Source organism: Salmo salar, unplaced genomic scaffold (assembly GCF_965601325.2).
Source record: "Salmo salar unplaced genomic scaffold, fSalSal1 ptg000005l, whole genome shotgun sequence".
NCBI lineage: Eukaryota > Metazoa > Chordata > Actinopteri > Salmoniformes > Salmonidae > Salmo > Salmo salar.
In genome coordinates this window covers 80,001-95,580 of record NW_027675309.1, presented here as the reverse complement: position 1 = coordinate 95,580, position 15,580 = coordinate 80,001, and the positions used below count along the sequence as shown (strand labels likewise).

At 41.6% G+C, this 15,580-nt stretch overlaps 1 protein-coding gene and 1 long non-coding RNA gene across 2 annotated transcripts in view; both read right to left on the bottom strand.

Moving 5' to 3' along the window:
* Nucleotides 1-693: 693 nt before the first annotated feature.
* On the bottom strand, nucleotides 694-7,529 carry LOC145865966 (uncharacterized). Its single transcript, XM_082970857.1, has 3 exons — nucleotides 7,510-7,529; nucleotides 3,787-4,755; nucleotides 694-3,376 (listed from the first exon to the last, which is right to left on the bottom strand). The coding sequence occupies exons 1-2, from the start codon at nucleotides 7,527-7,529 to the stop codon at nucleotides 3,792-3,794; spliced, it is 984 nt and encodes a 327-aa protein (XP_082826983.1). The 3' UTR covers nucleotides 694-3,376; nucleotides 3,787-3,791.
* A 6,450-nt stretch (nucleotides 7,530-13,979) lies between these two features.
* The window catches only part of LOC145865970 (uncharacterized), a 3,799-nt gene continuing 2,198 nt past the window's right edge, over nucleotides 13,980-15,580 (bottom strand). Inside the window, exon 2 of the long non-coding RNA XR_014383111.1 lies at nucleotides 13,980-15,580. This exon is cut by the window's right edge and continues 1,131 nt beyond it. This is a non-coding gene — a long non-coding RNA (uncharacterized LOC145865970).

Sequence of the window (15,580 nt, the reverse complement as noted above, 5' to 3'; positions counted from 1 at the left end):
GTGGCAGCTAGTAGACCGGCGACGATGACCGCCGAGCGCCGCCCGGCCGAGGAGGGGCACAATTTTCTTTGGATACTGTGACAACAATAAACAATTCCCAAAAGGACATGGGGGAAACAGAGGGTGAAATATACAACATGTAATGAGGGAATTGAAACCAGGTGTGTGGGAAAACAAGACAAAACAAATGGAGAGCAACCGACTTCGGCAGAAGTCGTGACAGCCATATTGTGATCAATATTAAAACATTTCCACCTCTCTTCTTCCATCTATTACTGTACTGTCATATTGTGATCAATATTAAAACATTTCCACCTCTCTTCTTCCATCTATTACTGTACTGTCATATTGTGATCAATATTAAAACATTTACACCTCTCTTCTATCTATTACTGTACTGTCATATTGTGATCAATATTAAAACATTTACACCTCTCTTCCATCTATTACTGTACTGTCATATTGTGATCAATATTAAAACATTTACACCTCTCTTCCATCTATTACTGTACTGTCATATTGTGATCAATATTAAAACATTTCCACCTCTCTTCTTCCATCTGGTTGATGACCCTTTATTAGTCACATCTGGCACATCATTTCATTCAGTTGAATTGAGTTTATACACAAACCAGATTGTTGTGTCAAGAATTTGACAAATAAACATTCTACAATATTTACAAACACCAAGAGTTTGAGTTTGAGTTTATTTTATTTTTACAGGGACAGTGCACATTAATCAACGTTTCAGTAAAAGTGACGGTTTTAGCCAGCCGGCTAATTTTCAACCGCAGTCCCTGGGCAGGTTATTAAAAACAATTACAATATAGACAATCATTGAACAGTGAGCACACGCAGAGTAACATAGGACAAGCAAGATGTAGCATACAGACAGAGCAACATAGGACAAAAAGCAACAAGACAAAATCCATAAAAACAACAGTGTTTCCACACCTCACAAGCTACAGACAACAGACAACATGGAAAGTGGCAATACACAGCTAGGGATTATGTTCACAAGTCTGATTGACCTTTAGCCATGTCTTCATGCATTTTGTGAAAGTGTGATAGGTGGTGCAGTTATGTGTGTCTGGTGGCAGTGTATTCCAGACATGTGAAGCTCTCACAGAGAAAGCAGATTTACTAAAGGTGCTTTTCCTTAAGGGAACTATACAGTCACCTCTCATGGCAGACCTTGTGGATCTGCTGCCATATGTTTGGGTTTTCTGTTTAACAAAAGTACTGAGTGGAGGGGGAGCCAGGCCATTTAGGATCTTGAATACAAGCCATGCGTCGGTGTATTGCACAAGATCTTCCCAACTCAGGAGCTCATGCTTTCTGAGGATGTAACAGTGATGATGGCTATTGGGCTTCCTATCGAGCACTTTGAGAGCCTGTTTGTAGACAGACTGAATAGGTTGTAATGTTGTATAGCAAGCTTGGGTCCAACTAGTCAAGCAGTATGTTAAGTGGGGGAGTATCATCGATTTGAAGTACAGTCTTGCTACCTCTGTGGTCAAACAATTTCGTATAAATCGGAAATTAGCTAGGTTGAATTTGGTTATTTGAATTACCTTTTTCACATGCTTTTTAAAAGAGAGGTTGGAATCAAGTATGATGCCAAGGTACTTAAAATCAGATACCACCTGGAGCTTCTCCCCTGACACACAGACATCTGGTTCAGTAGCATCAGATACCACCTGGAGCTTCTCCCCTGACACATAGACAACTGGCTCAGTAGCATCTGTTGCCCTCTTTGTGATGAACATGCAAACAGTTTTTTTCACATTGAGATGCAAACACGAGTCACTGAGCCACTTTGTAACCTGGACCATTACAGTAGTGAGTTCTTGTGCAGCTTGTAGTTTGCTCTTTGCATGCACATATATCACTGAATCATCTGCATACATTTGAACTTCAGACCCAGTGCAGACGGAAGGCAGATCATTATTGTACAAGCTGAACAGGAGGGGCCCCAGTATTGACCCTTGGGGCACGCCCATATCATAACTAAGAGTGGGCGACAGCTCATTGCTCACTCTGACACACTGAGTTCTGCCTTCAAGGTATGATTTCATCCATCTCAAGGCATCGGGGGAAAAGTAGAACTTGGACAATTTTGTGATGAGAATCTCATGGTTAACAGTATCGAAAGCCTTCCTTAGGTCCAGAAACACAGCCCCAACAACGCCCCCTTTGTCCATCTTGGACTTCACATTTTCCAGAAGAAAGAAGTTGGCCGTTTCTGTGGAGTGTTTCGCTCTGAAGCCAAACTGCATGGAGTGTAATGTGAAGGGGCTGTTGTTGAGGTGGGAAATCAGTTGTTCTGCTACACACTTTTCAACAACCTTCGACACTACAGGTAGTATACTAATGGGCCTGTAGTTACTCACGTCAGCAGGGTCGCCCAAGAAGCCAAATAACAACCATATCAATGATGTGTAAATGAAACCAGTTTTAACAACACAGTGTGGTGATTCATTATATTAATGACTATTAACTTAGGTGGTGTATTGTCATGAATATTTAGATATAATAATAATATTATATCTCATGACTAGAGAGATATTCTACATTGTTGCTCCAGTGTGTCTTACTGAACATGACTAGAGAGATATTCTACATTGTTGCTCCAGTGTCTTACTGAACATGACTAGAGAGATATTCTACATTGTTGCTCCAGTGTGTCTTACTGAACATGACTAGAGAGATATTCTACATTGTTGCTCCAGTGTGTCTTACTGAACATGACTAGAGAGATATTCTACATTGCTGCTCCAGTGTGTCTTACTGAACATGACCATGATTAGAGTGAAACATCATGTTGTGTTTGACACAGAGACCACCTGACACAGGGACGCTGAGGCGCCACAACCCCAAAGATGAAACCCTGGATAGAGGGGCTCAGTGAATGTGGAGGTGAATGTGATCAGGTGGGTCAGTGTGTCAGAGGAGGCTCTATAGAAGGACAGAGTGCCGGCTGACCAGCCCAGATACACTCCTACTCTGTGGGAGCTGGAGGAGGGGACGTCTATGAAGGTGGACTTCTTATTGTGCCTGGCTCTGTAACTGTTTTCAGAGCAGACCACACTCCAGGACTTGTCATTGAATCCAAGCCAACAGTCCTCACCCCCTTCTCTCCTGCTGATTCCTTTATATGCCACTCCTATATCAACCTCTCTCCCACTCCACTCTGCCTCCCAGTAACAGCGCCCAGTCAGACCCTCTCTACACAGCACCTCTCCACAGTGCTCAAATCTCTCTGGGTGATCAGGATACAGATGGTACTTTCCCATATGTGTCACCTTTTTGTTCTCCTCAGACAGAAAGCTGTATCTGAATACTGTGTTTGGGTCCAGTGTGAGATCACAGACATCTGATGGATGAAACCAGACACAATATTAGAAATCATCATCATTCACATTAGAATGTTAACTCACTTTTCACTAATTCATTTAATGTAGATGTTTCTAGGTATCAAAAGGAGAAGTTAAGGTAACTTGAGACTTGTTGAATGATCACATGTTATACTGTATGGTAATATAATACACACTTATTACCAATAATTACACACACACACACATTTCTTATGTAACACAAACTCGCCACACACACACACACACATTGTCAAATCAACTCTTTGTAAACGTTGGTGTCCCTGATTTGTGCTTCTGTAGAACTACAGATGATATTTAATATGACCAAGTCAGTAATGATGGTGGTCTTTGACTTAACTTGAATTAAGACTTATTCTTAGTCATATTCTTCACAGCAGTCAACACTCACATTTTCTAAGTCCAGGTTTCATTCTGTTCTCTCCACCATGTTCCACACTGTAGCGGTAAGCAGAAGAACAGACAGTCATTGAGGGATACACCTGAACTCTCACACACACACACACACACACACACACACACACACACACACACACACACACACACACACACACACACACACACACACACACACACACACACACACACACACACACACACACACACACACACACACACAGGTAAGAGCGTTTTCAGTGTATGAGTCCAGTGTGTGAGAGTCCAGCGTGTGTGTGTGTGTGAGTCCAGTGTGTGTGTGTGTGTGTGTGAGTCCAGCGTGTGTGAGTCCAGCGTGTGTGAGTCCAGTGTGTGTGTGTGTGTGAGTCCAGCGTGTGTGTGTCCAGTGTGTGTGTGTGTGAGTGTGTGCTTCCAGTGTGTGTGTGTGTGAGTGTGTCCTGTGTGAGTGTGTCCTGTGTGTGTGTGTGAGTGTGTGTGTGTGAGTCCTGTGTGTGTGTGTCCTGTGTGAGTGTGTGTGTGTGTGTGTGTGTGTGTCCTGTGTGTGTGTGTGTGTCCTGTGTGTGTGTGTGTATATTTGTCCTGTGTGTGTGTGTGTGTGTGTGTGTGTGTGTGTATTTGTCCTGTGTGTGTGTGTGTGTGTGTGTATATTTGTCCTGTGTGTGTGTGTGTGTGTGTATATTTGTCCTGTGTGTGTGTGTGTGTGGGTGTGTGTATATTTGTCCTGTGTGTGTGTGTGTATATTTGTCCTGTGTGTGTGTGTGTATATTTGTCCTGTGTGTGTGTGTGTATATTTGTCCTGTGTGTGTGTGTGTATATTTGTCCTGTGTGTGTGTGTGTATATTTGTCCTGTGTGTGTGTGTGTGTGTGTGTGTGTGTGTGTGTGTGTGTGTATTTGTCGTGTGTGTGTATTTGTCCTGTGTGTGTGTGTGTGTGTGTGTGTATTTGTCCTGTGTGTGTGTTTGTCCTGTGTGTGTGTTTGTCCTGTGTGTTTGTCCTCTGTGTGTGTGTGTGTGTGTGTTTGTCCTCTGTGTGTGTGTGTGTCCTGTGTGTGTGTGTGTGTGTGTGTGTGTGTATTTGTTGTGTGTGTGTGTATATTTGTCCTGTGTGTGTGTGTGTGTGTGTGTGTGTGTGTGTGTGTGTGTGTGTGTGTGTGTGTGTGTGTGTGTGTGTTTGTCCTGTATGTGTGTGTGTGTGTATTTGTCCTGTGTGTGTGTGTGTGTGTGTGTGTGTGTGTGTTTGTCCTGTATATGTGTGTGTGTGTATATTTGTCGTTTGTGTGTGTGTGTGTATTTGTCCTGTGTGTGTGTGTGTGTGTATATTTGTCCTGTGTGTGTGTGTATATTTGTCCTGTGTGTGTGTGTGTGTGTGTGTATTTGTCCTGTGTGTGTGTGTGTGTATTTGTCCTGTGTGTGTGTGTGTGTGTGTATTTGTCCTGTGTGTGTGTGTGTGTATTTGTCCTGTGTGTGTGTGTGTGTGTATTTGTCCTGTGTGTGTGTGTGTATTTGTCCTGTGTGTGTGTGTGTGTGTGTGTGTGTGTGTGTGTGTGTGTGTGTGTGTGTGTGTGTGTGTGTGTGTGTGTGTGTGTGTTTGTCCGTTGTGTGTGTGTGTGTTTGTCCGTTGTGTGTGTGTGTGTGTGTGTCCTTTGTGTGTGTGTGTGTGTCTGTGTGTGTGTGTGTGTGTGTGTGAGTCCTGTGTGTGTGTGTGTGTGTGTGTGTGTGTGAGTCCTGTGTGTGTGTGTGTGTGTGTGTGAGTCCTGTGTGTGTGTGTGTGTGAGTCCTGTGTGTGTGTGTGTGTCCTGTGTGTGTGTGTGTGTCCTGTGTGTGTGTGTGTCCTGTGTGTGTGTGTGTCCTGTGTGTGTGTGTGTGTCCTGTGTGTGTGTGTGTCCTGTGTGTGTGTGTGTGTGTGTGTGTGTGTGTCCTGTGTGTGTGTGTGTGTCCTGTGTCTTGTGTGTGTGTGTGTGTGTCCTGTGTCTTGTGTGTGTGTGTGTGTGTCCTGTGTCTTGTGTGTGTGTGTGTGTATATATTTGTCCTGTGTGTGTGTGTGTATTTGTCGTGTGTGTGTGTGTGTGTGTATTTGTCCTGTGTGTGTGTGTGTGTGTGTGTGTGTGTGTGTATATTTGTCCTGTGTGTGTGTGTGTATTTGTCCTGTGTGTGTGTGTGTGTGTGTGTGTGATGTCCCATTAGACACCTGGCGCGCGAGTTCATGTTGGGTACCCTCGTTCCAATACGTTATAAAAGAGTATGCATTCGTCCACCTTGAATATTATTCATGTTCTGGTTAAAAAAGGCCCTAATGATTTATGCTATACAACGTTTGACATGTTTGAACGAACGGAAATATATTTTTTCCCCTCGTTCATGACGAGAAGTCCGGCTGGCTTAGATCATGTGCTAACAAGACGGAGATTTTTGGACATAAATGATGAGCTTTTTTGAACAAAACTACATTCGTTATGGACCTGTGATACCTGGAAGTGACATCTGATGAAGAGAATCAAAGGTAATGGATTATTTACATAGTATTTTCGATTTTAGATCTCCCCAACATGACGTCTAGTCTGTATCGCAACGCGTATTTTTCTGGGCGCAGTGCTCAGATTATTGCAAAGTGTGATTTCCCAGTAAGGTTATTTTTAAATCTGGCAAGTTGATTGCGTTCAAGAGATGTAAATCTATAATTCTTTAAATGACAATATAATATTTTACCAATGTTTTCTAATTTTAATTATTTAATTTGTGACGCTGACTTGACTGCCGGTTATTGGAGGGAAACGATTTCCTCAACATCAATGCCATAGTAAAACGCTGTTTTTGGATATAAATATGAACTTGATAGAACTAAAAATGCATGCATTGTCTAACATAATGTCCTAGGAGTGTCATCTGATGGAGATTGTAAAAGGTTAGTGCATCATTTTAGCTGGTTTTATGGTTTTGGTGACCCTGTCTTTGACTTGACAAAACATTACACACAACTCTTGTAAATGTACTGTCCTAACATACTCTAAATTTATGCTTTCGCCGTAAAACCTTTTTGAAATCGTAAAACGTGGTTAGATTAAGGAGATGTTTATCTTTCAAAGGGTGTAAAATAGTTGTATGTTTGAAAAATTTGAATTTTGACATTTATTTGGATTCAAATTTGCCGCTCTTGAAATGCACCTGCTGTTGATGGAGTGCACCACGGGTGGCACGCTAGCGTCCCACCTAGCCCATAGAGGTTAAGGACATTACATCAAAGTTGGATCAGCCTGTAGTGTGGTTTTCCACTTTAATTTTGAGTGTGACTCCAAATCCAGACCTCCATGGGTTGATAAATTGGATTTCCATAGATTTTTTTGTGTGATTCTGTTGTCAGCACATTCAACTATGTAAAGAAAAAAGTATTTAATAAGATTATTTCTTTCATTCAGATCTAGGATGTGTTGTTTAAGTGTTCCCTTTATTTTTTTGAGCAGTATATAAAAACAGCATTTTACATTGGCGCATGATGTTCAGAAAATATTTTGCCTCCAATACCGCCGGTGAATCAGCGCTACAATTTACAAAATTACTATTCGAAAACATTGGTAAAATATAATATTGTCATTCAAAGAATTATAGATTAACAACTCGTGAATGCAACCGCATTGCCAGATTTCAAAATAACTTTACTGGGAAATCACACTTTGCAACAATCTGAGTACTGTGCTCAGAAAAATACGCTAGGCGATACAGACCAGCGCCATCTTGGAACCATCTACAATCATAAATAGTATTAGAAATATTCACTTACCTTTGATAATCTTCATCAGAAGGCACTTCCAGGAATCCCAGGTCCACAACAAATGTTGTTTTGTTCGATAAAGTTCACAATTTATGTCGAAATAGCTCCTTGTTGTTTCCACGTTCTGTAGGCTACTCCAAATGTACGATGCGCGCGGAACATGTCACCACGAAAAGTACAAAAAAAATCTATTTACGTTCGTTCAAACATGTCAAACGTTGTATAGCATAAATCTTTAGGGCCTTTTCAATCAGAACTTCAATAATATTCAAAGCGGACGATTGCATTGTCTTTCGGAACAAAACAGTCCCCACATGCACGCGCGCCATAGTAGTAATGGCCATCCGCTTGTGACCAAGTTTCCAGGCTTCTCGTTCGGTCTGTTTTTACCGGAGAAGACTCAAACCACTTTGTAAAGACTGTTGACATCTAGTGGAAGCCTTAGGAAGTGCTAAATGAGTAACCAGTCCCTGTCTGTTTCATAGGCAAAGGCTTGAAAGTGATTCCACACATCAGATTTCCACTTCCTGTTAGGATTTGTCTCAGGGTTTTGACTGCCATATGAGTTCTGTTATACTTACAGACACCATTCAAACAGTTTTAGAAACTTCAGAGTGTTTTCTATCCAAATCTACTAATGATATGCATATTCTAGTTCCTGGGCCCGAGTAGTAGGCCATTTAATTTGGGTACGTTTTTCATCCGGCCGTGAAAATACTGCCCCCTACCCTAGAGAAGTTAAGTCTGCACAGACAACTAATTACCTTTTACACACTATATGCTGACTGCCACATATACAAAGGATGTGCTTGTTTATAAAAGCGTTGAACCGGCACTGGTCGTTGAGCTTCTCAACTATGCACTGTTGAGTGGATAGTTGATTCTCCGTTTTAGCTAATCTTATAATAAAGTGTTGTTTGAAATAATCTGCAGTCTCTCTTCCTTTGATTAGATATTCCACAACACGTTGCATCAACCAATGGTTCCATGCCACGTCTTGGACTGTGCAGTCAGGCACCAGATTGTTATAACATATGATGTGGTAAGCTGATACGTAAAACATCTATCCAGGTGTTGAAAGATCTGGCAGGAGTCCGCAACGTCTGAGCAGAGGAACTCGCCCAACCTGTTATTGATGCTGTGTTCATATCAAGTAGGAAGCTCAGAAAATACTACTTGTAAACTGGAAGCAATGAGTTGTGTGCCTTCATGTGTTTTGAACTAGTTGAGAACACATTGGATATTGGCAAACAAGCTGCATCAACCATAAACTGAAAGGACAGCTGTCATGCTGCTTAATACATTATAGTGTTCAACAACCATATTGATAGACTGTTTTTATAAATATTGTTTTGTTGTTGCATTTAGCTAATGACAATGCTGTTATGGAGGTAATGTCTTTAGTATGAGAAGTTAGAGTTCAGCATGTGGGAGAAGTCAGAGCTCAGAGATGATAGACAAGTCTCCCACTAATAACCAGTTAGAGGGGTGTTCCAGTGGATTGATAGATGCGTTTCCCACTAATAACCAGTTAGAGGGGTGTTCCAGTGGATTGATAGATGAGTTTCCCACTAATAACCAGTTAGAGGGGCGTTCCAGTGGATTGATAGATGAGTTTCCCACTAATAACCAGGTGGAGGGGCGTTCCAGTGGATTGATAGATGAGTTTCCCACTAATAACCAGTTAGAGGGGCGTTCCAGTGGATTGATAGATGAGTTTCCCACTAATAACCAGGTGGAGGGGCGTTCCAGTGGATTGAAAGATGAGTTTCCCACTAATAACCAGGTGGAGGGGCATCCAGTGGATTGATAGATGAGTTTCCCACTAATAACCAGTTAGAGGGGCGTTCCAGTGGATTGATAGATGAGTTTCCCACTAATAACCAGGTGGAGGGGCGTTCCAGTGGATTGAAAGATGAGTTTCCCACTAATAACCAGGTGGAGGGGCATCCAGTGGATTGATAGATGAGTTTCCCACTAATAACCAGTTAGAGGGGCGTTCCAGTGGATTGATAGATGAGTTTCCCACTAATAACCAGGTGGAGGGGCGTTCCAGTGGATTGAAAGATGAGTTTCCCACTAATAACCAGTTAGAGGGGCGTTCCAGTGGATTGATAGATGAGTTTCCCACTAATAACCAGTTAGAGGGGCGTTCCAGTGGATTGATAGATGAGTTTCCCACTAATAACCAGTTGGAGGGGCGTTCCAGTGGATTGATAGATGAGTTTCCCACTAATAACCAGGTGGAGGGGTGTTCCAGTGGATTGATAGATGAGTTTCCCACTAATAACCAGGTGGAGGGGCGTTCCAGTGGATTGATAGATGAGTTTCCCACTAATAACCAGTTAGAGGGGCGTTCCAGTGGATTGATAGATGAGTTTCCCACTAATAACCAGGTGGAGGGGCGTTCCAGTGGATTGATAGATGAGTTTCCCACTAATAACCAGGTGGAGGGGTGTTCCAGTGGATTGATAGATGAGTTTCCCACTAATAACCAGGTGGAGGGGCGTTCCAGTGGATTGATAGATGAGTTTCCCACTAATAACCAGTTAGAGGGGCGTTCCAGTGGATTGATAGATGAGTTTCCCACTAATAACCAGTTAGAGGGGTGTTCCAGTGGATTGATAGATGAGTTTCCCACTAATAACCAGTTGCAACGGCATTCCAGTGGAGTTTTAACTAATTTCCTTCATCTCAACTGACATGAGAGTACTTGACAGGTGAAAGTAATGTCCAGGTAGGAAGCCACCATGTTACTTTGACCTGTCTTGTGTTTTCAGATGAGTCCAGATAAAGGAGGAGGCCACTTCAGATTGTTGAGATGCACCCATAGTCCTGTTCTCTCAGTATCTTTCAGTAGTAACAACGTAGAATGATTAGTGTCCTGATCTCTCACTATCATACAGTAGTAACAACAGAATGAGTAGTGTCGTGTTCTCTCAGTATCATACAGTAGTAACACACATAATGATTAGTGTCCTGTTCTCTCAGCATCATACAGTAGTAACAACAGAATGAGTAGTGTCCTGTTCTCTCAGTATCTTTCAGTAGTAACAACAGAATGATTAGTGTCCTGTTCTCTCAGTATCATACAGTAGTAACAACAGAATGATTAGTGTCCTGATCTCTCAGTATCATACAGTAGTAACAACAGAATGATTAGTGTCGTGTTCTCTCAGTATCATACAGTAGTAACACACATAATGATTAGTGTCCTGTTCTCTCAGCATCATACAGTAGTAACAACAGAATGAGTAGTGTCCTGTTCTCTCAGTATCTTTCAGTAGTAACAACAGAATGATTAGTGTCCTGTTCTCTCAGTATCATACAGTAGTAACAACAGAATGATTAGTGTCCTGATCTCTCAGTATCATACAGTAGTAACAACAGAATGATTAGTGTCCTGTTCTCTCAGTATCTTTCAGTAGTAACAACAGAATGATTAGTGTCCTGTTCTCTCAGTATCATACAGTAGTAACAACAGAATGATTAGTGTCCTGATCTCTCAGTATCATACAGTAGTAACAACAGAATGATTAGTGTCCTGTTCTCTCAGTATCATACAGTAGTAACAACAGAATGATTAGTGTCCTGTTCTCTCAGTATCATACAGTAGTAACAACAGAATGATTAGTGTCCTGTTCTCTCAGTATCATACAGTAGTAATAACAGAATGATTAGTGTCCTGTTCTCTCAGTATCATACAGTAGTAACACACAGAATGATTAGTGTCCTGTTCTCTCAGTATCATACAGTAGTAACAACAGAATGATTAGTGTCCTGTTCTCTCAGTATCATACAGTAGTAACAACAGAATGATTAGTGTCCTGATCTCTCAGTATCATACAGTAGTAACACACAGAATGATTAGTGTCCTGTTCTCTCACTATCATACAGTAGTAACAACAGAATGATTAGTGTCCTGATCTCTCAGTATCATACAGTAGTAACAACAGAATGATTAGTGTCCTGATCTCTCAGTATCATACAGTAGTAACAACAGAATGATTAGTGTCCTGTTCTCTCAGTATCATACAGTAGTAACAACAGAATGATTAGTGTCCTGTTCTCTCAGTATCATACAGTAGTAACAACAGAATGATTAGTGTCCTGTTCTCTCAGTATCATACAGTAGTAACAACAGAATGATTAGTGTCCTGATCTCTCAGTATCATACAGTAGTAACAACAGAATGATTAGTGTCCTGATCTCTCAGTATCATACAGTAGTAACAACAGAATGATTAGTGTCCTGTTCTCTCAGTATCATACAGTAGTAATAACAGAATGATTAGTGTCCTGTTCTCTCAGTATCATACAGTAGTAACAACAGAATGATTAGTGTCCTGTTCTCTCAGCATCATACAGTAGTAACACACAGAATGATTAGTGTCCTGTTCTCTCAGTATCATACAGTAGTAACAACAGAATGATTAGTGTCCTGTTCTCTCAGTATCATACAGTAGTAACAACAGAATGATTAGTGTCCTGTTCTCTCAGTATCATACAGTAGTAACAACAGAATGATTAGTGTCCTGTTCTCTCACTATCATACAGTAGTAACAACAGAATGATTAGTGTCTGATCATAAAGTGTAACATAGACGCAGGGTCAGGAATCAAGTGGTTAGTGAGTTTAATGACGAAGAACATGGACCGATACAAAACAAGAGAAGTGTCTAACATAGAAACATAACCAGTACTGACTGATGGGAGATAACAACAGAGTGTCTAACATAGAAACATAACTAGTACTGACTGATGGGAGATAACAACAGAGTGTCTAACATAGAGACATAACCAGTACAGCCTTCTTCCATCTATTACTGTACAGCCATATTGTGATCAATATTAAAACATTTCCACCTCTCTTCTTCCATCTATTCCTGTGCTGCCATTGTAAGGGGTGCATAACTCGTGCCAGGGAAGTCCTGTGGCTCAGTTGGTAGAGCATGGTGTTTGTAACGCCAGCATGGTGTGTGCAACGCCAGGGTTGTGGGTTCGATTCCCACGGGGGGCCAGTACCAAAAAAAATGCATGAAATTAAATGTATGCATTCACTACTGTAAGTCGCTCTGGATAAGAGCGTCTGCTAAATGACTAAAATGTAAAATGTAAATCAGACGCAGGAGAGCAGAACTTGCTAAGCAGTTCGGAGTTCGGACTGCGGAGCAGTTTAATATATAAAAATAACGGCATACAAAAACAACAAACACATACGTACAAAACCCGTCGCGCACCAGTAAAACAAGTGCACAGGCACATACAATAAACAATTCCCAAAAGGACATGGGGGAAACAGAGGCACATACAATATATATATACAATTGTCACGATTCCGTACGGCAGGAGGAAAAGGCAGAGTCAAAAGCCGGAGACGTAGTCCAGTACTGCCATAGAACGGTATATTTATTGCACCGAAAAAACCACTCGGCGTAATAAGAGGGCATCGGGTGTGCCCAGAGACCACACGGGAACACAGTTGACCCAGAGAAAACAAAGATACGCACGGGGCGCAGCCCGGCAAATATAACATTCCTCTAGCGAGAATCCGCTGGGGAAAAATGTGCAAAAACACAGAACGTTCACAGACCTGCCCACTGACGAATAAACAATCCCGCACAAAACACAAACCAAAAGGAACAAACTAAATACCCCCCCTACTAATTACAGAAAAGGAAACAGGTGCGGACTTAAACAGACAAAACACAACGAACACAGAACATAGATCGGTGGCAGCTAGTAGACCGGCGACGATGACCGCCGAGCGCCGCCCGGCCGAGGAGGGGCACAATTTTCTTTGGATACTGTGACAACAATAAACAATTCCCAAAAGGACATGGGGGAAACAGAGGGTGAAATATACAACATGTAATGAGGGAATTGAAACCAGGTGTGTGGGAAAACAAGACAAAACAAATGGAGAGCAACCGACTTCGGCAGAAGTCGTGACAGCCATATTGTGATCAATATTAAAACATTTCCACCTCTCTTCTTCCATCTATTACTGTACTGTCATATTGTGATCAATATTAAAACATTTCCACCTCTCTTCTTCCATCTATTACTGTACTGTCATATTGTGATCAATATTAAAACATTTACACCTCTCTTCTATCTATTACTGTACTGTCATATTGTGATCAATATTAAAACATTTACACCTCTCTTCCATCTATTACTGTACTGTCATATTGTGATCAATATTAAAACATTTACACCTCTCTTCCATCTATTACTGTACTGTCATATTGTGATCAATATTAAAACATTTCCACCTCTCTTCTTCCATCTGGTTGATGACCCTTTATTAGTCACATCTGGCACATCATTTCATTCAGTTGAATTGAGTTTATACACAAACCAGATTGTTGTGTCAAGAATTTGACAAATAAACATTCTACAATATTTACAAACACCAAGAGTTTGAGTTTGAGTTTATTTTATTTTTACAGGGACAGTGCACATTAATCAACGTTTCAGTAAAAGTGACGGTTTTAGCCAGCCGGCTAATTTTCAACCGCAGTCCCTGGGCAGGTTATTAAAAACAATTACAATATAGACAATCATTGAACAGTGAGCACACGCAGAGTAACATAGGACAAGCAAGATGTAGCATACAGACAGAGCAACATAGGACAAAAAGCAACAAGACAAAATCCATAAAAACAACAGTGTTTCCACACCTCACAAGCTACAGACAACAGACAACATGGAAAGTGGCAATACACAGCTAGGGATTATGTTCACAAGTCTGATTGACCTTTAGCCATGTCTTCATGCATTTTGTGAAAGTGTGATAGGTGGTGCAGTTATGTGTGTCTGGTGGCAGTGTATTCCAGACATGTGAAGCTCTCACAGAGAAAGCAGATTTACTAAAGGTGCTTTTCCTTAAGGGAACTATACAGTCACCTCTCATGGCAGACCTTGTGGATCTGCTGCCATATGTTTGGGTTTTCTGTTTAACAAAAGTACTGAGTGGAGGGGGAGCCAGGCCATTTAGGATCTTGAATACAAGCCATGCGTCGGTGTATTGCACAAGATCTTCCCAACTCAGGAGCTCATGCTTTCTGAGGATGTAACAGTGATGATGGCTATTGGGCTTCCTATCGAGCACTTTGAGAGCCTGTTTGTAGACAGACTGAATAGGTTGTAATGTTGTATAGCAAGCTTGGGTCCAACTAGTCAAGCAGTATGTTAAGTGGGGGAGTATCATCGATTTGAAGTACAGTCTTGCTACCTCTGTGGTCAAACAATTTCGTATAAATCGGAAATTGGTTGAATTTGGTTATTTGAATTACCTTTTTCACCTGCTTTTTAAAAGAGAGGTTGGAATCAAGTATGATGCCAAGGTACTTAAAATCAGATACCACCTGGAGCTTCTCCCCTGACACATAGACATCTGGCTCAGTAGCATCAGATACCACCTGGAGCTTCTCCCCTGACACACAGACATCTGGTTCAGTAGCATCAGATACCACCTGGAGCTTCTCCCCTGACACATAGACAACTGGCTCAGTAGCATCTGTTGCCCTCTTTGTGATGAACATGCAAACAGTTTTTTTCACATTGAGATGCAAACACGAGTCACTGAGCCACTTTGTAACCTGGACCATTACAGTAGTGAGTTCTTGTGCAGCTTGTTGTTTGCTCTTTGCATGCACATATATCACTGTATCATCTGCATACATTTGAACTTCAGACCCAGTGCAGACAGAAGGCAGATCATTAATGTACAGGCTGAACAGGAGGGGCCCCAGTATTGACCCTTGGGGCACGCCCACATCATAGCTAAGAGTGGGCGACAGCTCACTGCTCACTCTGACACACTGAGTTCTGCCTTCAAGGTATGATTTCATCCATCTCAAGGCATCGGGGGAAAAGTAGAACTTGGACAATTGTGTGATGAGAATCTCATGGTTAACAGTATCGAAAGCCTTCCTTAGGTCCAGAAACACAGCCCCAACAACGCCCCCTTTGTCCATCTTGGACTTCACATTTTCCAGAAGAAAGAAGTTGGCCGTTT